This window comes from Chelonoidis abingdonii, chromosome 4 (genome assembly GCF_003597395.2).
Source record: "Chelonoidis abingdonii isolate Lonesome George chromosome 4, CheloAbing_2.0, whole genome shotgun sequence".
Lineage (NCBI taxonomy): Eukaryota > Metazoa > Chordata > Testudines > Testudinidae > Chelonoidis > Chelonoidis abingdonii.
The window spans coordinates 254,148-277,657 of NC_133772.1; the positions used below are offsets into that span (position 1 = coordinate 254,148).

Here is a 23,510-nt window from a genome sequence, read left to right on the forward strand (position 1 = left end):
CCAACCCCTTGCCTCAGCCCGGAGCCCCCTTCCACACCCCAACCCCTTACCCCAACCTGGAACCCCATCCCACACCCCTACCCCCTGCCCCAGCCCTGAGCCCCCTCCCGCACACCGACCCCCTGCCCCAGTCTGGAGCCCCCTCCCACACCCATACCCCCTGCCTCAGCCTGGAGCCCCCTTCCACACCTCAACCCCCTGCCCCAGTCTGGAGCCCCCTCCCACACCCATACCCCCTGCCTCATCCCGGAGCCCCCTCCCATACCCCAACCCCCTGCCCCAGTCTAGAGCCACTTCCCATGCCCCAACCCCCTACCCCAACCTGGAACCCCATCCCACACCCATACCCTCTGCCCCAGCCCTGAGCCCCCTCCCGCACCCCGACTTCCTGCCTCAGCCCGGAGCCCCCTCCCACACCCCAACCCCCTGCCCCAGCCCGGTGAAAGTGAGTGAGGGTGGAGGAGAGCGAGTGACAGAGGAAGAGGGGATAAAGTGAGCAGGGGCGGGGCCCCAGAGAAGGGGTGGGGCAAGGGGTGGGGCTTCAGGGCAGGGGGCAGGGCAGGGGTGTTGAGTTTTCTGTGATTAGAAAGTTGGCAACCCTACCCCTAGGGGGCACCAGCTCTGATCCACCCCAGGGTGGGGACTGGCTGGCTTAGGGTGGGGGATGGGGTGGGGAATGGGACATGGGGCCTTTTCATGCTGGAGGGTGCCAGCTCCCACCTGGCCCCAGGGCAGGGGGCTGGTGGGCTGTGGGGGGGATGGGACACGGGGCCTTTCCTCCAGGACCCCAGATCTGTATTGTGCTTCCCCCACAGCCGGCATGTTCTTCGTCTCCACCGACCCCTCCCCGGTGACGGCACTCCTGGGCTCCGACGTGCTCCTGACATGCAGCTTCCCCGTGGCCCTGCATGGGGCGGGCGAGGGGGCCGGGCATCTGCGGGTCACCTGGTACTTCCAGGGCCAGATGCTGATGGAGCTGGATGGCATCGCGGTCACCACGAGGAAGGGGGCAGAGCTCTTTGCCCTGGAGCTGCCAAGGGGCAACGCTTCACTCCTCCTGCCCCACATCACGCTGGCCAACCAGGGCCCCTACCGCTGCTCCGTGCACTATGGAGGGCGGCGCGGAGAGGGCAGCGTCCGCTTACAGCTGGCAGGCAGAGTCACACCCCGGCCTCGCCCAGGCTCCCGGCTGGGCAGGGCTGCAACATTGGGTCCCTGACGTTCTCAGCCCAGCCCTGGGATGGCGTCAGAGCCACATTCTGTGGAGGGTGGCGAGCGAGTGCCAGGGCTCACGGGGGGCTGGACGAGCCGTGGGGTCTTTGTGGAGGGAATGGGGCGGGTTTGGGGCTACCAGCGCTGGCTGGTGGGAAAGCCTGTGATGGGACCGACGCCCCAGGCTGCCCTGGATGGGGCACAGGAACGGACACTGCCAAGGGCACTGGGCACCTGGAGAGCCGTTCCCAGCCCTTTCAGCTGGGACCTTCCACCCCAGCCACTGCCCCTGCAACCTCCTCTCCCTGCAGTGCTTCCCCTCCCCAGCTCTCTGGACTCCCTGTCTCTGTCTCCCCCAGCGCTGCCGCAGGTCGAGGTGCCCAGCCCAGTGGTGCAGAGGGACGAGGACAGCGCCCTGGTGTGCTGCGTGCGGGGGTTTTACCCCCAGCACATCGCAGTGTCCTGGCTCCGGGACAGGCAGGAGCTAAACGCCTCCTTCATCTCTGCCACGCGCCGGGGGCACCAGGACGGGACCTTCAGCCTGGTGACCGTCTACAGCTTCACCCCCATGGAGTGGGATCTGGGGGTGCTGTTCTCCTGCCGGGCACAGCACCCTCTGCTGAACCAGTCCCGCCAGGCCGACTTCCGGATCGCTTTCAAGGGTGAGGCCTCAGTCTGTTTGCGCCGTCCAGGGTGGGAGGATCCCCCACAACCTGCCCCCAGCCTTGGGGCTCCTGGACTTTCCTTTGGGGAGGGCACCCTCGGCTCACAGCCCCCCCCAGCTCTGGGCCTCCCAGCCCTTCCCACGGAGAGGGGATCCCCCTGGCTCACAGACTCCCCCCCCCGGCCCCGCAGCACCAGAGTTAATTCTATGTCCAACCAGAACCCCCTTGTATCATTTCACCCCGTTACTCCTGGCTCTCCCCTGCACTATCCCTCCCCCCATCAGCAGCCCCCCACGTCAGAACGACCCCTCCCCACCATGCCCATGTGCCGAGTGAGAGTCACTGACCCCTGTGATCCCCCCTCTGCTGGATCCCGTCGGGGTCTCTGTGCTCCCCTGTAAATAACCGACTAACGGCTGGGGCGCCCCCGTATGGCTGGACGTGGCGAATTGGGCTCCCCTCGGCCAGTGCCCCCTGCCAGCCGTCGCTCTGGCTGTGCCGTGGTCTGACCCCACTCTCCAGCCAGTTCACGTTTTACTGCTGCCCCTGCCAGGGGAACCACAGGCCAACGAGTACCAGCCCAGTGTCCTGACAACAGGACTCCGGGCTGGCTCAGGGGCCCTGGGCCTCACACCCTGCTCTGTGGGCGCTCGCTCACCCTCCTCCCCAGCCTGTTCCTCCATTGGACCCTCCCTTCCTGGAGGGTCAGATCCTACCTTTTCCTCCCCTCTGGGGCTCGTTCCCCCAGCAGTTGCTCCGGGGGCCTCCTGGCTTCTTATTAACTTCGTTACTCGGGCAAGGAGCCCAGAGCTACCCCCAAACCCTCAACTCCCGAATCCCAGACAAGGGCAGCGTTCCTCCTGCAGCCCCTTCTGCTCCACATGTCCTGCCTTCATAGCACCTGGCCCCTCTCCCCTGGGACTCAGTGTCAGCTGGGCCAGCCCTCCACCAGGTGCAGCCAGGTGGGTGACGGGCCTCTCCGGCCCACGTGAACCCTTTCAGAGCCAGGATGGTGCACGTACCCCCTGACGACCCCCTCTGGCTCCAACTCTGGTGCCTGGGATAACACCCACTGGGCTTCCGTTGGCAGGCACATCCCAGGGGAATCTCCCGTAGTGTCCACGGGCTGAGCGGGGGAACCCCCAGGCATTTCCCCAGCGGCTGGGCTCAGCTCCCTGGCTAGGCAGCAGGTCACAGGGACCAGGGCAGGAGCAGGGGGGCAGAGATGCTGGGCGTTTCTCTCTCACCTGCTCCCTTTGCAGGGCCGGAGGAGGAGCACAGCAGCCTGGAGCTGGGGCTGAGGATCCTGCTGTGGACGCTGCGAGGGGCTCTCCTGCTGGCCATGGTGCTGGGGCGCTGGAGCTATTACTGCTCTGCGAGGTGGCATGGGCAGGTACGGGCTACGGGCAAAGGCCCCTATGAGCAAGCACAGCATCGGTACTGGCACGGCCCTGCCAGGACGCCAGACCTCGCTCTGGTGACACGAGCTCACAGCAGGAAGCCAGTTACTTGGGTAGGGAGCAAGGCCAGTGCAAGGAAGTTTCGCGCCCTAAGCGAAACTTCCACCTTGCACCCCTCCAGCCCTGCAGCAACTCCCCTCTTCCCTGAGGCTCTCCCCCCCCCCCGTGGCAGCTCCCCACTCCCCGCAGCAGCTCCCCACCCTCAGGCCTGGGGAGCCCTGTGGTACCTCCCCACCCTAGCTCACCTCTGATCCGCGTCCTCTCTGAGCACGCTGTTCTGCTCTAATTCTCCTCCTAGGCTTGCGGCGCCAAACGGCTGATTGGCACCGCAAGCCTGGGAAGCGGGAGAAACGAAGCAGCGACTACGGGGTGGAACCTCCGGCCTGCTGGCGGCACACTGACCCAGGGGAACCCCTGGGCTGCCGGCGGCAGCGCATTGAGCCCAGGAAACCCCTGGGCTGTCAGCTGCCAGCAGCGGCATGCTGACTCAGGGGAACCCCTGGGCTGCCGGCGACAGGGCCCTGACCCAGGGGAATCGCAGACTCCTTCTCCCTCCCAGCAGCAGCAGTCGCTCAAACACTTAAAAAAAAAATTGGAGGGCGCTGCTTTTTGGCGCCCCCAAATCCTGGCGCCCTAGGCAACCGCCTAGTCTGCCTAAATGGTAGCACTGGCCCTGGTAGGGAGTCAGGGAGATGCTTTCCTGACGACGTGGCTGCATCTCCCCTGTGGGGTAACTGGTTTGAGGGACCTGCCAGAGCTCTGCCCACCCAGCGCTGCCAGCAACCTGTCCCCTCTGCCCCGGGCTCTAAGTCTCGCCTTGTTCCTGGCACAGGTGTGGGAGTCGATCTGGACCCCGCGACCCTGGAGATCACCCTGGGGCGCAGCCAGAGGAAGCGGCAGAGGGACAGGCGGTGCCGTCCCTGCTGAGCAGCTAGAGAAGGGGATCCCATGAGCATGGCCCATGGAGCTGCCTGTGCATCGCGCCTCGTTCTCACTGGGGGCCCCGGCTGAACTGCTGACAGGTCCATCCCTGCGTCTGTCAGTCTTGTCTCCCCAGCGAGGTCGCAGTAGCATCCCTGCTCCCTGAGATCTGGGTGTCAATAAAAGCTGCCCCTCCCCCTCCCCTTCCCCGTGCAACTGATGCAGGACACCCCTATATCCCCTCTCTGTTGTTTTCATGCAAATCCTTAGGTTCAGCCCCACAGGGCCTTGCTCCAGCCCCTCACTCCTGAGTGTGGCTGGAATGTGGTTCCCCCCTCGCTCTGGCCCCACACAAATGGCTGGCCAGTGCCTGGACCAGGACAATAAACTGTCTCTCTGGACTCCATGGGTTGTGCTGTGGTGGTTAAACTCCTGGCAGGTCGTGAAGGGCCCTTACCCTGCACCCCCTTGAAGAGGGTCAGCGACCCCCACACCTCGAATGGGGTCGGGCTGGGTTACAAGACAGGAAATGCTGCCTGTGGGTGGAGTCCCTTTAATGCGCAGAAGGGAGGTTCCATGGCTCTTGGGATGATCATAGAAGCGTAGGACTGGAAGAGACCTCGAGGGGACTCGTGGCAGGACTAAGTATTATCTAGACCATCCCTGACAGGTGTTTGTGGTGGAATGTTGGGGGTGGGAAGGTTCCATGGCTGCTGGAAGTGACAGCTGTCAGACAGAAGCAATGGGGGCAGCTGGGAGAGGGGGGCACCTCCTATTGGTATGGTGGGGTCACAAACCTGTCAGCAGGGCCAATGCCCCAGGAGAACCCAAGGGGTCTGTTAGCATGAGAGCAACCGAGTGCCCAGTCACAGGGAAGTGTGACTGAGGCAGCCCCAGGACCTGCTAGAGAGGGACAGGACCATGGCACGGCTAACTAGCCAAACATCCTCCCTGCCATCCCTGTCCCTCGTGCCCATTTGCCACCTGAACCACAGCACGGCTAACTAGCCAAACTCTTCTGTTTGCCGTCCCATCCCCCATGCGCATCTACTGGTGTCATGCACTCGGAAGCCCTATGCTCTCTCTCAGCTCCCTCCGGTCCCTGGGGGGAACCCTCTACACCAGGGGCAGGCAAACCTTTTGGCCTGAGGGCTGCATAAGATTTTGGAAATTGTATGGAGAAACAGTTAGGGGAGGGGAGGCGTGGCGTGCCCCCCCATCCGCCCCCCCTGGCTTCTGGCCCCCTGATGGTCCCCCCAGACTCCTGCCCCATCCCAACCCCACTGTTCCCTGACGGCCCCCCTGGGACCCCTGCCCCATCCAACCCGCTGCTCCCTGTCCCCTGACCCCCCTGCAACCCCCACCTGACCCCCTGCAACCCCACCCCCCCGTTCCTGACTGCCTGTGACAGTGCTGCCCGTGGGAGCCAGCTGAGGTCACTCAATCAGGGTGAACTGCAAACAGACCGGGGCAGACAAACCCCAGATGCTGGTGGATCTTCCAATACTGAGATTTACCAACCAGCCCAAAACAGCTTCTCTAGCAGCTCGCTGGTTACTCAGAGTCCAAACCCCGCAGGTCCCCGCAAGTGCCCAGCCTCAGGCCTCCGGCCAGACACACACGGCAGATCAGATGATGATTCCTGAAAATCTTCTCTCACCATATAAAGAAAAGGTTCTTCCAACCCCAGACGATCAGCCACACACCCAGGTCCAATGAGAACTTAGATCTGACCCAAAATCCCTGCTACAGCCAGTTCTTATTAACTAAGCTAAAATTTATTAAAAAAGGAAAGAGAGAGAGAGTTGGTTCAAAGATCAATCTACAGACAGACGTGAATTCAATTCTTGAGGTTCAGACACAGCAGAGATGAGCTTGTAGTTGCCTAAAGTCCTTTCAGAAACAGCCCAGAGGTTACGGTCCAATGTCCATATTCAGGGTGGCTCCAGTCAGTGACTGGGGATCTCAGTCCTTATGGTTAAGGTTTCCCCCTCTTGAAACCCAAAGCAGATCGGAGATGAAGCAGGATCGTGTCCCAGGGTTTTATACATTTCCAGCAGCCTTTGGGCCTGAGAAAACAATCGGCTGAACTCTCCTTCTCCCAACCAGCCTGGCAATTAGCACAGGGGAATTTATCCGTTGAACAGGTCAGATACAGGTGACCACACCCTTCAAAGGGCCACACAGACAATAACACTATTTCACTCAAGTATCTTCCTAAATGTTAATATTCCTTTTTGATCTTTGAATCTTTGGTTCAGCAATAGACAAGCCTTGTTTGCTGACATCACAAGCCCTGACAAACATCTACCCTTAAGATCTCTACCAATGCAGACTTGCATTTCAAAGCTCTATTCATTTACAGAGCTTCCTAACCAGTTTCTACAGTTCACCCATGGGTCAGGTCAGTCTGAGTTAATTAACTCTTTCTGGCTCTGTCATCTTTCAATGATATTATATCACACTCATAACGTCACACTGCACCCCCGGGATATTGCACCCCACTGGATATCGCAGTTCCTAGTACACAGATTTCACCCTGGAAACCTGGGCTTGTCCTCCTTGTTGGAGTCTTCAGTGTCCTTGTTGCTTGCAGCGTAGGTGGGGGGAGGAGAAAGGCCCAGCGTGGGGCCCCTGTGTCTGTTTTACACCCTCAGTCCATGTTCTTGGGACACAAAAGTCCAGGCCTTTCTGGGGCGTTGCTGAGTCCCCAGGTCAGGCTGGGCTGTTCCCCCGGTGGGGCCTCATGCAGGGGAGTCTTTGCATCCTAGCCCCCTTGCTGGACAATGGCTGGTGATGGTTGTTCAACACCCACCCAGGCATCGGTTACTTTCCTTGCTGTTGCCTCTGGGGGAGCTGATACCTGGGCGATTCCCCAACTTACAGCATCTTTCAGTGCCAACCACACAACACAATCTCATAACTTCACATGCACTAAAGACACACATCTGTGGATAGAGAAATGACTCTCAGCAGATCATAACCTTTCCCCGGTACATTACAAGGCGCTTTCTGTGTGAGATCACCAGTATATACAAATGAGGAGTATGGGTGTTCCCGGACACTCCCCCAAAGTAGAGAATGTCACACCCACCTTATAGTAATTTCATCTACGCCACATTTCTCTGGGTTTGCTTATAAGAATGTCCTCTGGGACTGTGTCAAAAGCCTCACCAAAAATCAAGATATATCCTGGCTAGTGCTTCCCCTCTAATTACTAGACCAACAACCCTGTCAAAAAAGGAAATGACGGGCTGTTATAGAGGATAAGAACAAAGGAGCAGCCAGACTAGGTCAGACCAAAGGTCCATCCAGCCCAGTGTCCTGTCTGCTGAGAGTGGCAAGTGCCGGGTGCCCCAAAGGGAATGAACAGAACAGGGAATCATCAAGTGATCCCTCCCCTGTCGCCTATTTCCAGCTTCTGGTAACAGAGGCTATGGACACCATCCCTGCCCATCCTGGCTAATAGCCACTGATGGCCACCCATCTTCTAGAAACTTATCTAGTTCTTGTTTGACCCCTTGGCCTTCACAACATCCCCTGGCAAGGAGTTCCTCAGGCTGGCTGTGCGTGGTGTGAAGCAATACTTCCTTTTATTTGTTTTAAACCTTCAGCCTATTGATGTCATTTGGTGACCCCCGGTTCCTGTGTTATGAAAAGGAGTAAATAACACTTCCCTATCTGCTTTCTCCACCCCAGCCATGAATGTATAGACCTGCATCATGTCTTCCCTTAGTCAGCTCTTTTCCAAGCTGAAAAGTCCCAGTCTTATCAATCTCTCCTCATATGGCAGCCACTCCATAGCCCTAACATTTTTGTTGCCCTTTTCTCCACCTTTTTCAGTTCCAGTAGATCTGTATTGAAGATGTGGCCATACCATGGATTTACACAGATTTAGTTATAGAGAGGCATTATGATAATTTCTGTCTTATTATCGATCCCTTGCCTAATTGTGACAAAGCTGGGGATTTTTGCAGTGTTTTACATGAATAGTGTGTGCCTCAGTTTCCCTGTGTGCTGCATGTTTAACAAGGTGGTGGGAAAGGGTTTGTTGTTGCAGAGAACCAGGTGTGACCTCGCCTGCCAGATGGGTCCCCCAGACAATGGCCTGGAGATGGGGAACCCTAACAACTGGTGACCGGGTGACTAAGAAGCCTCTAATGAGACCTCAATCTGGGACAGTCCCTCAGATCGGTCACCTAAAAAGAATGGCTCAGGTGTGGGAATCTCCCTCACATCCACAGCCATGAAGACCAATGCAAAGAATTCATTTAGTTTCTCCACAATGACCTTGTCATCCTTGAGTGCTTCTTTAGCACCTCGATCGTCCAGTGGCCCCACTGGCTGCTTAGCAGCTTCCCGGTTGGGATGTACTTGAAAAAAAATTTTGCTATTATTTTCTGAGCCTTTGGCTAGCTCTTCTTCAAATTCTTTTTTGGCCTTCCTAACGCTATATTTACACTTCCTTTGCCAGAGTTCATGCTCCTTTCTATTTCCTTCACTAGGATTTAGCTTCCACCGTTTAAAGGTGTCTTTCACCTCTCACTGCTTCTGTTGCTTAGCCAGGGTGGCACTTCTTTGGTTCTCTTACTGTGTTTTTTAATTTGAGGGTATACATTTAAGTTGGGCTTCTGTGATGGTGTCTTTAAAATGTTTCCTCACAGCTTGCAGGGATTTCACTTTTGGTGCTGTGCCCTTTAATTTCTGTCTAACTAACTTCCTCGGTTTTGTGTCGTTCCTCTTGCTGAAATGAAATGCTACCCTGATCTGCTCTAGGAACTGTTTTGGGGCAGTTCTATGGCCCGTGTTAAGAGATATGCCAGGGCCCTGTGAGAGCAGAGAGGGGTGGGGACAGGTGTCCCAGCCAGGAGGGGGTGGACTCTGCCTAGGGCTCCCCAGACTGGTTTAGCCTGTTCCTCCCACTGGTCAAAGACAGAGCTAAATAGGTTTCATTAGGAGCCTTTTGTTATGGTAAAGTGCTGAAATGGGAGCTGAAATCGCTTGTGGTGGGGCCTTGTCTCTGCCCAGCCTGCACAGAGCTGAACATCACACACAGATGAGCAGAGGCAGGTGGCAGCAGAAGATGACTACAGTCAGCTGGTCAACGAGTGGCTGGTGATGCGCTGAGCAGAATGAGCAGAACCGTGGCTGGCGGGGCGGCTAGCGGAGAGGAGCCGTGGCTGGCGGGGGGCTAGCGGAGAGGAGCCGTGGCTGACAGGGGGCTAGCAGAGAGGAGCCGTGGCTGGCGGGGCAGCTAGCAGAGAGGAGCTGTGGCTGGCGGAGCGGCTAGCGGAGAGGCACCATGGCTGGTGGGATGGCTAGGGGAGAGGCGCCATGGCTGGCGAGGTGGCTAGCGGAGAGGAGCTGTGGCTGGCAGGGGGCTAGCGGAGAGGAGCCGTGGCTGGCAGGGCGGCTAGCGGAGAGGAGCTGTGGCTGGCGGGGCGGCTAGCGGAGAGGCACCGTGGCTGGTGGGGTGGCTAGGGGAGAGGCGCCATGGCTGGTGGGGTGGCTAGGGGAGAGGAGCCGTGGCTGGCAGGGGGCTAGCGGAGAGGAGCTGTGGCTGGCGGGGCGGCTAGCGGAGAGGCATTGTGGCTGGTAGGGCGGCTAGCTGAGAGGTGCCGTGGCTGGCAAGGGGATCAGCCAAAGCAAGTGCTTAGAGGGGGAACAAGCCAGGTGCCTTCTCCCGGGTGGGAGGGGAGCTCACACAGACGCGGGGTCCTCACTGACCAGGGACCCCTCTGTGAGTGGGGCGCAGTGGAGGGAGACGGGAGGGGCACAGGAAAGGAACAGGCGGTTGTGGGTCTCAGGAACACGAGGCGGAAGCTCTGCCCCACGCACTCTGGGGTGAGCATCCTGCTCACAGCGTTATGTGTATGAATCTTGCTTGTGGCATTTTCCCTAATTAATGCCGAGCGACGCCCTCCTCTCGTTAACAGACTCTGGGTGTGCGAGGGAGGAGTTTTGCACCCGGGGGTGGGGGTTGTAATTGTTCCGGGTCACTGGCTGGGGGCCGGAGCCGGTTCTGCGTCGGTGCAGAGGAACCTCTGGATATTGAACCTGGCCCTGGCTGCTGCCGGCTCCAGCTGGCAAAGGGGTTACAAGTTCAACCCATCTTGAGTGGCCAGTTGGGCCTGGCTTCACGGGGGCTGGACTGTGGCGGAAGGTTATTTACTGATCTTTGTGCAGGGAGAAATCTCAGCTGCACAGGACATGGCCACCAGCTCGGATGGGATCAGGCGGGATCCTGCCTGCGCCTTTGCCCAGGGAGCCCTGAGCCAGCACCCCCCGAATCCCACCTGCTCCCCCCAGCTGGGTCCCCCAGAAACCAGCCTGTTCCCCCTGGCTAGGTCCCCCAGCACCCCCAGAAACCAGCCTGCCCCCCCAGCTAGTCCCCCAGCACCCCCACAAACCGCCTTGCTCCCCCCAGCTTAGGTCCCCAGAAAACCATGCCTTTTCCCCTGCTAGGTCCCCAGCACCCCCAGAAACCAGCCTGCTCCCCCACCTAGGTCCCCCAGAAACCAGCCTGTTCCCCTGGCTAGATCCCCAGCAACCTCAGAAACCAGGCCTGCCCCCCGGCTAGGTCCCCCAGCACCCCACAAACAGCCTGCCTCCCCCCACCTAGTCCCCCAGAAACCAGCCTGCTCCCCGGCTAGGACCCCCAGACCCCAGAAACCAGCCTGCTCCCCCAGCTAGGACCCCAGAACCCCCAGAAACCAGCCTGCTCCCGCGGCTAGGACCCCCAGAAACCAGCCTGCTGCCCCAGCTAGGACCCCCAGAACCCAGAAACCAGCCTGCTCCCCAGGTAGGAATCCCCTTTGCAGGATCCAGCAGGGCCCTACTGCAAAGCAGGGCTTCCCACCCCGCACCTTGAGCAGGTGGCATGCAGCACCAGAGAACTACACTAAGGTCTTGCATGAATCTCAGGACGTTTCCACTGCTTCCCCTGCAGCTGGTCCGGGGATCCCACTCATGGAGCCCATCGCCCGGCAGTGGGCCCATCGAGAACTTCCAGGCCAGCTGATGACCTGCTCATCTCCACCTACCCCAGGTGGGCAAGAGACCAGCCCAGCCTCCCCAGCAGGGGCCCAGGGGGGGGTGCTGCTCTCCCATTAAGAACATAAGAACGGCCGTACCGGGTCAGACAAAGGTCCATCCAGCCCAGTATCTGTCTACGACAGTGGCCAACGCCAGGGTGCCAGAGGGAGTGAAGCCAACAGGCAATTGATCAAGTGTCTCTCTCCTGCCGTCCTCTCCATCCTCTGATGAACAGAGTCTAGGGACACCATTCCTTACCCCTCCTGGCTAATAGCATTGATGGACTTCACACCATGAATTTATCCAGTTCCCTTTTAAACGCTGTTATAGTCCCAGCCTTCACAACCTCCTCAGGTAAGGAGGTCCACAAGTTGACTGTGCGCTGCGTGAAGAAGAACTTCCTTTTATTTATTTTAAACCTGCTGCCTATTAATTTCATTGGGTGGCTCCTAGTTCTTGTATTATGGGAACAAAGTAAATACATTTTTCCTTATTCACTTACTTCACACCACGTGTGATTTTATATATCTCCAAGGGGGCGGGATATGATAATCTCCCATTTTCCAAGCTGAAGAGTCCCAGCCTCTTTAATCTTTCCTCATATGGGACCCGTTCCAAGCCCCTAAACTCCCAGCAGGGGGCACTGTGGGGAGGGGGAGGGGCACTGCTCTCCCAGCAGGGGGCGCTGTAGCGTCATGTCCGACGACTGCCCCTTGCCAAGGGTCCGGGGCATGAGCGCGGATGGGGGTGTCTCTGTCTGTGACTGTCTCGCTGCAGGGACTATGTGGATGCAGGAGACAGTGGACCTGATCCTGGTCCGAGGAGATGTGGAAAAAGTCTGTTGAGTCCTGACCCACATCCGGATCCCCTTCCTGGAGATCTGCTCCCCTCCCCCAGTGCCCTCAGGTGGGTGCCTCCAATCTGCCTGCCAGGGGGCAGGGCAAGGCTGCAACCCCACCACTGCCTTGCTGGGCTCCCCCCAGGACTGATGCCCCATCTGGTCCTGTCTCTCGCAGGCGTGCAGCAGCTGGTGAATATTCCTTCCCCCCAAGTCATCAAGACACACCTGCCCTTCCAGCTGGTTCCCAAGTCCTTCTGGGAGAACAGATGCAAGGCAAGAGACACCCCTCTGTCCCCCAACAGCACTGCTGGTGCCCCTCACTCCCAATCCACAGTCACGTTGTTCTCTCTTCCCTAGGTGATCTATGTGGCCCGAAATGCCAAGGATAATGTGGTCTCTTATTACTTCTGTGACCAGATGAACAAGACACAGCCCGAGCCGGGGCCCTGGGAGCTCTATCTGCAGAAGTTCATGGATGGGAAATGTTAGTAGTGGGCCAGAGGGTTCAGAGGCCCCATGGCAGCTCCATCTCCCTCGCCACCCCTTCCTAGGCTGTGGGGGGCCCTAAGGGCTTGTGGGTGTGATGAAGCTCCCTTGGTGCCAGACCTGAGGTTCCCCCTGTCAGGGTATACAGATCGGTCCTTACCTGCTGGGGGAGGCCAGCAAGGCATTCTGGCAGGAGTCCATACAGTGAGCACACCAAAAGTCACATCCTGTGACCTCTGCCCCAAGGGATTATGGCCATGTCAGCTTGTTCTCTCTCCCCACAGTGGCCTTGGGCTCATGGTATGACCATGTCTGTCAATACTGGGCTGAACGGGCCAATCACTGCATTCTCTATGTCTTCTGTGAGGACATGGAAGAGGTGAGTGTGGAGGGAGGGGACGGGGGGCAAGGGGCAGTAACGCTGCCCAGGGGACTGAGTCACCTCGCTACCGCCTGCCCTTAGCATGATGGAGTCGTGTCTGGTCCCACCATGGGTCGGTTCCTTGAAACCACCAGCCTCTGGCAGCACAAGCTCTGCCATCCCAGCCTCTGCCAGCCTCACTCTGTTCAGGTTAGCGAGAGGCCGGCACAGACCCCTTAGAGCACCTCTCTGGACTTAGCAGCCTCGATCCCCTGCATGCTCCCAGCGCTTACAGAGCCCAGAGTCAGAACCCACTGGCTTGTCAAATCCCCCTCCGGCTCCCCGCTCCGCTTCGCTCAGCATCTGGACACAACGACAGTGAGAACAACCAGAGTTCAGCATGAAAGAAGACAGAGTCCTGATAGAATGAGGATATGGAAAACTGTTACAGATTGAAAAAATCATAACCTGCTTTCTAGTGCCTCTGTTGAACTCACAAGGCATTCCCCTGCCTGTCTCCTGCAGGGTCGTTAATCCCAAGTCCTCCTCCCAGCGTTTTCAATCAGTTTGGCATCACCCAAGATTTCTGAAGAAACTCAGATATGACATTGCAGAACTGCTAAATGTGGCAGCTCACTTACTGCTTAAATCAGCCTCTGCACCAGCTGACTGGAGGGTAGCTCACAGGACGCTGATTTTAAAGAGAGGATCCAGAAACGATTCTGGCAATCACAGGCCGGGAAGCCTAACTTCAGTATCAGGCAAGCTGGTTGCCTCTATAGTAAAGAACAGAATTTATCAGACACACAGATGCACATGATCTACTGGGGAAGCATCAACGTGGTTTTTGTGAAGGGAGATCATGCCTCTCCAATCTACTAGAATTCTTTGAGGGGGTCAAGAAACATGTGGACAAGGGAGATCGAGTGGATCTAGGACCTGGACTATCTGAGTAGTTCTGCACTGCAATAAAATACCTCTGGGTGGCCCGTGTCGCTGACTCAGGCTCATGGGGCTTGGGGGTCCCAGAATCCGGGCTCCAGCCTGAGCACCGAACATCTCTGCTGCAGCTTTACAGCTGCAGCCTGAGCCCTGTGAGCCTGTCAGCAGCCACAAGCCAGCGGTAGGTATTACTGCAGCGGAGACATGCTCACAAAGTCTTTCACAAGGCCCCTCACCAAAGGCTCTTGTGCCAAGTGGGCTGCGATGGGATAAGAGGGAAGCTCCTCTCATGGATCAGTAACTGGTTAAAAGGCCAAGTTTTCACAGTGGGGAGGGATGAATAGCGGGGTCCCCCAGGAGTCTGTTCTGGGACCAGCGCTGCTCAACATAGTAATAGATTATCTGGAAACAGGGTAACCAGTGAAGTGACAGCGTTCAGTGTCCATACCTAACTCGTCACCTAGTTCCATATGCCCATGGCCAGTGCAACACAGGCATTCACTACAATCCTCACACCACGTCCCTGGGCAAACTCATGTGTAGCTCCCAGACCCAGGGGACCCCTGTAAACCTTTGGCACCCCCAGCCCCTCGGCCAGTTGCCATCAGGAGGCTGCTGGGTCAGCATCCTATCCCCCACCAGCACCCAGCCCAGGAGATCCGCAGGATCATGGACTTCTTGGAGGTGGAGCTGCCCTCGCAGGTGCTGGAAAAAATCATCCGGCAAACGTCCTTCCGGATCATGAAGGAGAATCCCATGGCCAACTACAGCAGCCTCCCCCGCGCCATCTTTGACCAGAGCGTCAGCCCCTTCATGAGCAAGGGTGAGCGGGGAGGGGTCTCGGGGATTGTGGGGACCCCCCCAGGCTCAGTCTGGAAAGTTCCCTGTTCCCTAGTCTGTAGCCCTTGGGTACAGAGCCCGGGCGACTTGGGCAAGGCACGGTGGGTAATGCCTGCTTGCTCTGAAGCCATGCCTCATTACCCAGAGTCCTTTGCAGGGGGTCATGCTCACGGGGCATTAGCTCCCCATAAAGTCACAGGTGGTGGAGGGGTCGTGTCCTTGCAGCTCTGCCCAGTGGTAACTCTGGGTAAGTCCTGTTGGGCTGGGGTCCCATGGCGTTATTCTCGGCAGCCCTGTCCTGGGGCCATCGGCTGCGGAGCATGGTACAGATGGGGGGCTCCATGGAGCTGGGGTCCCCTGCCTGGGGGTGGAAGGCACTGCCTGGGGAAGGGGTGGCTGTTGCTGGTGGGGATGTCTCCCCGCTAATACCCCCCTCTCCTCCCCAGGCCAGGTTGGAGACTGGAAAAACCATTCCACCGTGGCGCAGAGCGAGGCATTTGACGCCCATTACCAGCGCTGCATGGAGGTGACCAGCCTGCACTTCCGGACCCAGATCTAGGCCCCGCTCCCTGGGTGTGGACAGCCCCCTCCCCTCCCCGAACAGCACTGCAATAAAAGTTTACCTCCTGACCACGGACATTGTGGTACCTGGGAGGGGGTGTCATGGGGGTGGGGGTTGGTGCCGCAGGAAACTTCCCCTTCAGCCCAAGACAAGATGCCCCACAATGGTCCCCCCCCCCCGTGTCTCCCCCATCCCGGGGCACAGGTGTGCTGGGAGCGTGAGTCGCACCGCAGAGCTCACACACCAGGAAAGGAAGTACAGGGCACACTGTGGGGGTGGGGTCAGTGCACACACAGATTGATATGGGGGTGAGCTGCATTTCATCCTGGCACCGTGTAAACAGCAGTGAACTCAAGGTTGTTCTCTGTGAGCCAGGGAAAGAGACAAGAGGCTTGGCTGGGGGGCCCTGCCAGCCCCCCAGGAAAAGAGGGCGACTCTGGGGGGACAGATTCCATGGGGCTAGGGGGCTCCGCAGTCCCCTTGTCCCCAGAGCCACTAGCAAGCACAGGAGTGTAACCCTTTGACCTGAACAGCAAGCCCAAAACCCAGTAGCTTGTTCCGGTTGGGAGCAGAACTCAGTGGCCCTTGGGGAGTTATCTGATGCAGTTTTGTTTATTTATAGACTGGACAAAGTCCTGGGTCGCGGGACACAGAGAGACGCAAATCGCAGGAAGCTGGGGTGTGGTGTGGGAGGGGTGTTTGCTCAGAGCACCAAGACCTGCACCCCTCCCAAAGGCCTCTCTGCCTGTTTTTTCCAGGGGCAGACGCCGTGCTGCTGGGCGCTCCTCCAAGCTGGCTGTGACTCTACGCTAGGAATTTATTACAGCCCTCAGCGGTGTGAAAACCAACACCCTTGAGAGACGCCATTATACCACTGTGACGTTATTGATATAAACTGGGACCATATAGAACATGGGTTGCAACCAAGGTTCTGTAGTGGCACCAAATCCTGTGTAAAGGGGGTCATATAAGGTGTCTAAGACCAGGTTACAGGTTACAGGTTATGATTATGTTGTCTGTATGTCTGTATCATTTTTGTAGTTGAAGTTATGAATATTGGCTGTGTGCTGTCTGGATTTCAAATTGGTGCTGCAGTTCTGGGTAACACCCAGATAGTTGGTGTCGCTCAGCTTTAGCCTGTTTGATGGGCCATTAAGGACCTGCCTACACAATTGAACCCATTGAGGGAGGGGATGCACTTTGTGACTCAGCAGGGTGGCAGAAACTGGCCCATGTGACTGCACACTCCATTTTGGCTGTAACTTTCACGTAGGACAAGAGGACTGTTCTTACACCTTGGACAGCCATTATATAGGCGGCAGGCCTCATCTCCAATCTTGTCTTCAGTCCTGCTTCTACCTTGGAGGGACTTGGCTACAAATGGAAGCTTCTGCCACAAATAGGACTGTATGACCATCCAGTGGAGGAGTTCTCAGAGCTGGATTTAAACCTGCAGTTTACTCCATCACTGCTACAAGCTGAACTAAGAGACTTTGCCATTACTGAATGGATTGATTCCATTTACCATTCTAGCTCTCCTCTCTATCTTTTCCTTTTATGAATAACCTTTAGATTTTAGATTTTAAGGGATTGGCACAGCGTGATTTGTGGGGTAAGATTAGGCTGTATATTGACCTGGGTCTTGGGGCTTGGTCTTTGGGATCGAGAGAACCTTTTTCCTTTTATGGCGGTGTTGGTTTCTAACATTTCCCCAGGACGTGTTGGGACTGGTGGTTGATACTGGGAGACTGGAGTGTCTTAGAAATTGCTTGTGCTTGACTTTGTTGGTTTGCCAGTGGGTGACAACCGAAGTCATTTGTTGTGGTTTGGTTTGCCTTTAGAGGTGGGAAAAACCCCGCCTTGGGCTTGTGGACTGCCTGTTTGAGCAATTGTCACGTTGAATTGGCCCTCAGTTGGGGTCCCGCCAGAAACCGGTTCGTCAACCAGCTTCACCCCCGTGTAGGCAGGGTAAGTCGCGGTGACGAGTCTCCAACTGACCCTGGCTTACTGCCTTCTTGGGGGGTGGCTACCTGCCCGAACTGGGCAAAGAACGGCGGACACGCAAGCGTCTTCCTGGTCGCGCGGGTTAGATGAGCGCCCCAGCCTTTGGTTCTGTTCCACAGGCAAGCACCCCCAACCAAAACCATGCTTCACCATGCGGACAGGCTGCCATCTCCTTTGTCCGTGTCCTGGCACCCTAACAGAGGTGAGTTCGCACCTTCGATTCAGTAAGTACCCTTGAAATCATCCCCCTAAGGGGTTTCCCCACTGCCTGTATTGTGCCCCAGTGAAAGGGCATAGCCACCCCCCCCACAATGCTTACCAGGCCTGGTAGCGTCCCCCCCCTCGCCGACTTCAGAGGGACAAAAGCCTATAAGGGATTAAGGATATTCGGGTGCTCAGATGGAGCACGTCTTAAGCAGTTGACCTCAAGGGCTTAAATCCTGCTAAATTCCCACTGTTAGGTCTGAATAAAATTATGCAGACAAACGAGTTATGCCAACCTGACCAAAGTCAGGCTAAGAGGGTTTGTGGGTTAATCCCTGAGTCGGGAAAAGAACTGAGAAGCAAGCCTGTACTCACAAGCGCTGGCGATGGGGCTGCATTCCTGGTATAGTACCAACTGTGCTGTGTTAGGAACAGTTCCTTTGAAGAACTGATAAGAAATCCCAGCCTCCCTGTTTTCACTCCTTGGTTCAGTTCTGTCTGTTTCAACTCCCCTACATTCCTAACTTCTGGTGCTTGCTAAGATATTGTTAATCACCTAATGCTGTAAAACATGAATACTAAAAGTGTCTAGTTTCTAGTTGTTAGAAGAAGGGGGCGGGTTGCTCCAGTGAATAATTTATGATGCAATGGAACTGTCTATATAGGCTTATACTAAGATGTAAAGAGGGGGCTGGTTCTCTCGGGAGACGAGCTGCTCTCTACTGATGCGTGCACTTGTCAATAAAGAGCTTTTGATCGGATCTTGCTGGTGTTGCCTGTCTCTCTCATGGTCAGACAACGAACTTTGCCGTCTGGGTTAGAATCCCTGACACCACTAAAACCTGCTCCTGCTGGCGTAAAACAAAGCCGGGCTTCATGCTGCAGCGGTGTCTCATAGACTCATAGACTCATAGGTCTCATCACAAAGCTGCTCGGTGCTCGTTCACACTGCAGTTATTCTGGGCAGTTCTCTGGCCTGCGCTGTGCAGCCTAGACGCCAGGGTCCTTTCTGGTCTTGGCAAGCTATGAAGGAAGCCCTGGCGCCTGCCCTTTGCGTGGCGTTGAGTCTTGTAAGTGTGAAACTTCTTAGCAGAAACATCTCCATGGAAAATCCACAAACCGACTCACCGTTAGGAACCTGGGCACAGAACCGAGGCCCAGACACCGCAGCCACTTTGGCAATTTCACACCATCCGTGGGAAGAACAAATAACATTTTAAGCCAGTTCTGTGCAGTTACAAGCGTTACCCACCCCGGACTCAGCTGATGAGCTCTAGACACCGCACCAGCTGGGGGACGTGGAGCAGCTTTGGCACCACACCCCAGGACTGGGCCAGGCCCGGTGCTGAGTGCCAGCAGGGCCACAGCAAATTGTGTGTGCTCAGCCGGGGCAACGTAAACAGCACAAATCAGTCAAGACCCAGTGCAGACAAGGCCTTACAGCAGCCTGCCTGGGGCCGTGTGTTGTCACTGACATTATCAGTTCCCAGCCAATGGGAGCTGCGGAGCCGGCACTCGGAGCGGGGGCATCATGTGGAGCCTCTCTTGCCACCCCTGCACCGAGGAGCTGGAAGGACCTGTCACCGCTTCCCAAGAGCTGCATGGAGCTGGGAAGGGAGCCTGCCAGTCCCGCACCGACCCAACTTTTAATGGCCCAGTCAGCAGTGCTGGGGGTAGGGCCAGCACAGGGCAGGAGGCAGGGCAGTGTAGGGCAGGAGGGGGGGGCAGTGTGGGCCGGGGACAGGAGTGGGACCAGAACTAGGAAGGGGGTGGGGCAGTGCAGGGCAGGGATGGGGCCAGCACGGGGCAGGAGGGGGGGCAGTGTGGGCCGGGGACAGGAGTGGGACCAGCACAAGGAAGGGGGTGTGGCAGTGAAGGGCAGGGACGGGGCCAGCATGGGGCAGGAGGGGGGTGCAGTGTGGGCCAGAGACAGGAGTGGGACCAGCACAAGGGGGTGGGGCAGTGCAGTGCAGGGCCGGGGCCAGCACAGGCCAGGAGGGGGGGCAGTGTGGGACAGGAGGGGGGTGCAGTGTGGGGCAGGAGGGGGGTGCAGTGTGGGCCGGGGACAGGAGTGGGCCGCACAAGGGCACGGAGGTAGGGGCGAGCAGGGCAGGATGGGGCCAGCACGAGGCGGGGGGCAGTAGTGGGCAGGAGGGGTGCAGTTGTGGGCCAAGGCAGGAGTTGGGGACCGCACAAGGAGGGGTGGGCGGCAGCGGCATAGTGGATTGGGGCCAGCAAGGGGCAGGAGGGGGGGGCAGTGTGGGCCAGGGTGGGGCAGCGGCGGATGCCAGAACAAGGAGGCTGGGCAGTGCAGAGGCAGGGAATGGGGCCAGCACGGGGCAGGGGGGGGCAGGTTGTGGGCCAGGCGGTTGGGGCCAGGGTCAGGGCACGCACGGCGGCAGGACGTGGGCGGGTGAAATCAGGATCGGGGCCGGCCAGGGCAGGGGGTGGAGCAGAACAGGAAGGGGGTGGGGCAGTGTGCAGGGCAGGGAGTTGGGGCAGCCGGAGCAGGAGGGGGCAGTGTCGGGCGGGGGCTTGGGAGGGCAGGGGCAGAAGGGGGGACGTGGAGCAGGGGCTGAATCAGGATTGGGGCTGGCACAGGTCAGGGAGCAGGGGCCAGACAAGGAGGGGGGGGCAGAGCGGGCGGGGGCAGCACGGGGCAGGGGGGGGCAGTGTGGGGCCAGGGGTTGGGGCAGGGCAGGGGCAGCACGGGGCAGAGTGGGCAGGGGGTGAGATCGGATTTGGGGCGGCCAGGTCAGGGGCGGACGCTGGGCCAGCCAGGAAGTGGGTGGGCATGATGGGAAGGGGCGGGGCCGCACGGGGCAGGAAGGTGGGGCAGTGTGGCCGGGGGTTGGGGCGGGGCAGGGCCAGCACGGGGCAGGACGTGGGCGGGAGTGATCAGTATCGGGGCTGGCACAGGTCAGGGGACGGGCCAGCACAAGAGAGGGGTGGGCAGTGAAGGAAGGGGCGGGGCCGACGGGCTAGGAGGGGGGCACGTTGGGCTAGAGGTTGGGGCAGGGGCGGAGCCAGACAATGAAGGGAGTGGGCGTGCAGGCAGGGATGGGGCCAGCAGGGGCAGAGGGGCGGCAGTGTGGGCACGGGGTGGGGGGAGGGTCAGGGCCGGCACGGGCCAGGACGTGGCAGGGGGTGGAATTTCAGGATCAGGGGCCGGCACAGCGGGCAGGGGTGGAGCCAGCACAAGGAAGGGGGGTGTGGCAGTGCAGGCTAGGGATGGGGCAGCACGGAGCAGGAGGGGCAGTGTGGGCGGTGGGTTGGGGAGGGGCAGAGGGCCAGCAAGGGGCAGGCGTGGGCAGGGGTCGTAATTCAGGATTGGGGTGGCACAGGTAGGGAGGCAGGGCCAGCACAGGAAGGGGTGTGGGGCGAGCAGGGGCGGGGCAGCAGGGAGGGAGGGGGGCCGTGTGGGCCAGGGGTTGGGCGGGGGCGGGCCGCACGGGGAGACGTGGGCGGGGGTTGAATCCCGGATCGGGGCCGGCAAGGTCACGGGGCGGGGGCCAGCACCAGGCGAAGTGGGTGGGGCAGTGAAGGGAGGTGGCGGGGCCAGCCGGGGGCAGTGTGGGGCCGGGGGTTGGGAGGGGGCAGGGGCCAGCGGGGCAGGCGTGGCAGGGAGGGTGAATTCAGGATCGGGGCTGGCAAGGTCAGGGGACGGGGCCAGCACAAGGAAGGGGGGGCAGTGAAGGGAAGGCGGCGGGGCGACGGCAGGAGGGGGGCACGTGGGCAGAGGTTGGGGCAGGGGCGGGCCAGCACAAGGAGGGGGTGGGGCGGTGGGGCAGGGATGGGGCCAGCACGGAGGCAAGAGGGGGCCAGTGGTGGGCATGGGGTTGGGAGTTCAGCGGTGGCCGCACGGGCAGGACGTGGAGGGGTGAATCAGGTCGGGGCCGGCAAGGGCAGGGGTTGGAGCCAGCACAAGGAAGGGGGTGGGCGTGCAGGGCAGGGATTGGGGCCAGCACGGAGCAGGGGGGGGCAGTGTGGCGGGTTTGGGCAGGGCAGGGCCAGCAAGGGGCAGGCGTGCGGCAGGGGTGAATTCAGGATTGGGGCTGGCAAGTCAAGGGAGCGGGCGCACAGGAAGGGGGTGGGGCAGAGAGCGCGGGCGGGGCCAGCACGGGGCAGGATAGAGGGGGGGCAGTAGTGGGCAGGGGTTGGCGGCAGGGCGGGCACAGCGGGGCAGAGTGGAGGGGGTGAATTCAGGATCGGGGCCGGCCACAGGTCAGGGGGCGGGGCGCAGCACAGGGAAGTGGTGGGCAGTGAAGGGAAGGGGCGGGGGCCAGACGGGGCAGTGATGGGGGGCAGTGTGAGGCCGGGGGGTTTGGGGTGTCGGCAGGGGCGGGGCAGCACGGGACGGGCAGGCACGCTTGGGGCAGGGTTTTGAATCAGGATCGGCGGCTGCGACAAGGAAGGGGTGGGCAGTGAAGGGAGGGGGCCAGACGGGGAGGGGGGGGGCACGTGGGCCAGAGGTGGCAGGCGGCGGGAGCAGCAAAGGAAGGGGTGGGGCAGGAGCAGGGGCGGGCCAGACGGGCAGGGAAGGGGGCGGTAGTGTGAGCCAGGGGTTGGGGCAGGGGCGGAGCCGCACGGAAGAAGCGGTGTGGGGAGAGCTGTTTGGGGCGATTGGAGGGAGGTGCAGGCTGCTTGGGGCAGGATGTGGGCAGGGGCTGAGTCGAGGCAGGGCCATCACAGGGCGGTGGGGGCTGGCAGTGGGCAGGGGGCCATGTGGGGCAGAACTGTGGGGCAGTGGGAAGTTACAAGGAGACCATAGAGGGTTACGAGACGAAGGCCACGATGGGGGGTGGGGAGCAGGGGGTCACAGGGAGGGGTCACGGGGGGCTGACGGGACAGGAGAGCAGGGCAGGGCCATACAAAGGGGCAGAGAGCCGGCTCATGGGGAGACATTCAGCATCCCACCCCCCAGCCGGGGCCCGGAGCAGCCAGCAGTTTGGGGGCGGTAACATCGTCGCTGAGAACAGACATCACCGGGGGCACGGAGAGGTTTGGGGCAAATCCCCTGATTTATTGGGACGGTTTTACGCACACTCCATGATCCCAGGTGTGGACAGACAGGGCCCCGGCACAGGGTGGATGTGGGGCTGTGACATCCCCGGGTTCACCAGGAAGGAAGCCCCTAAACATTGGGGGAGGCTGCGGGCGAGTTAGGCCCGGGGGAGGTGTGGGGAAGACGACAGATCTATGCCTGCCCCCACCCCATAGCACCGTCCCCTCCTGCACAGGGCTGGGCAGATCCCCTCCGCAGCTCCCCTTCCGGACCGGGCTGCACCGGCCAAGCCAGACCTGGTGCTCAGATTAGAGACCCCAGCCCCATGCTGTGGGGCAGGGTACTCGCCCTCACTGAGGAGCCCAGCCGCATGCTGTGGGGCAGCCTGCTCGGCCCCTCTGGGGAGCCCATGCCCCATGCTGTGGGGCAGCATATTCAGCCCCTCTGGGGAGCCCAGCCCCGTGCTGTGGGGCAGCATATTCAGCCCCACTGGGGAACCCAGCCCTGTGCTGTGGGGCAGCCTGCTCGGCCCCTCTGGGGAGCCCAGCCCCATGCTGTGGGGCAGGGTACTCAGCCCTGCTGGGGAGCCCAGTGCCAGGCTAGCAAGGCAGCAAGGGCCACGTCTCCTTATCCGGGGCTCTCCAAGAGCCCCTGCCCGCAGCCAGGGCCCCGTGAAGGGACCTGCCGGGGGGCAGAGACAGAGGCGGCTGGTCCCTGGCCCCACACGGCTACAGCACATTGACATAATCATAGTCGGCTTTCTGCTCGTCCAGCGAGGCTGCAGGAGAGAGAGAGAGAGAGAGAACTGTGGGCTCACCCCCAGGGAGAGGGGTGCAGGCATCAGGACTTGGGGTCCCCACTGGTCCAGGGGGCTATGGCTGCCTGGTGCACCAGGCCTGGGGCTTCTTGCCATGGCACAGCAGACAGTGCATGTCTGGTGCCTGGGCCTGGGGGCGGCTGGGTCACACTTGG

General features: G+C 59.6%; 1 protein-coding gene and 1 pseudogene across 1 annotated transcript in view; one reads left to right on the plus strand and one right to left on the minus strand.

Annotated features, from left to right (window-relative positions):
• Positions 1–820: 820 nt before the first annotated feature.
• On the plus strand, positions 821–15,322 carry LOC116823362 (sulfotransferase 1A1-like; annotated as a pseudogene).
• Positions 15,323–23,266: 7,944 nt separating this feature from the next.
• The window catches only part of LOC142046692 (uncharacterized), a 22,991-nt gene continuing 22,747 nt past the window's right edge, over positions 23,267–23,510 (minus strand). Inside the window, exon 12 of the mRNA XM_075064669.1 lies at positions 23,267–23,316. Coding sequence (XP_074920770.1) covers positions 23,267–23,316 — 50 coding nt within the window. The remainder of the gene's footprint in view (positions 23,317–23,510) is intronic.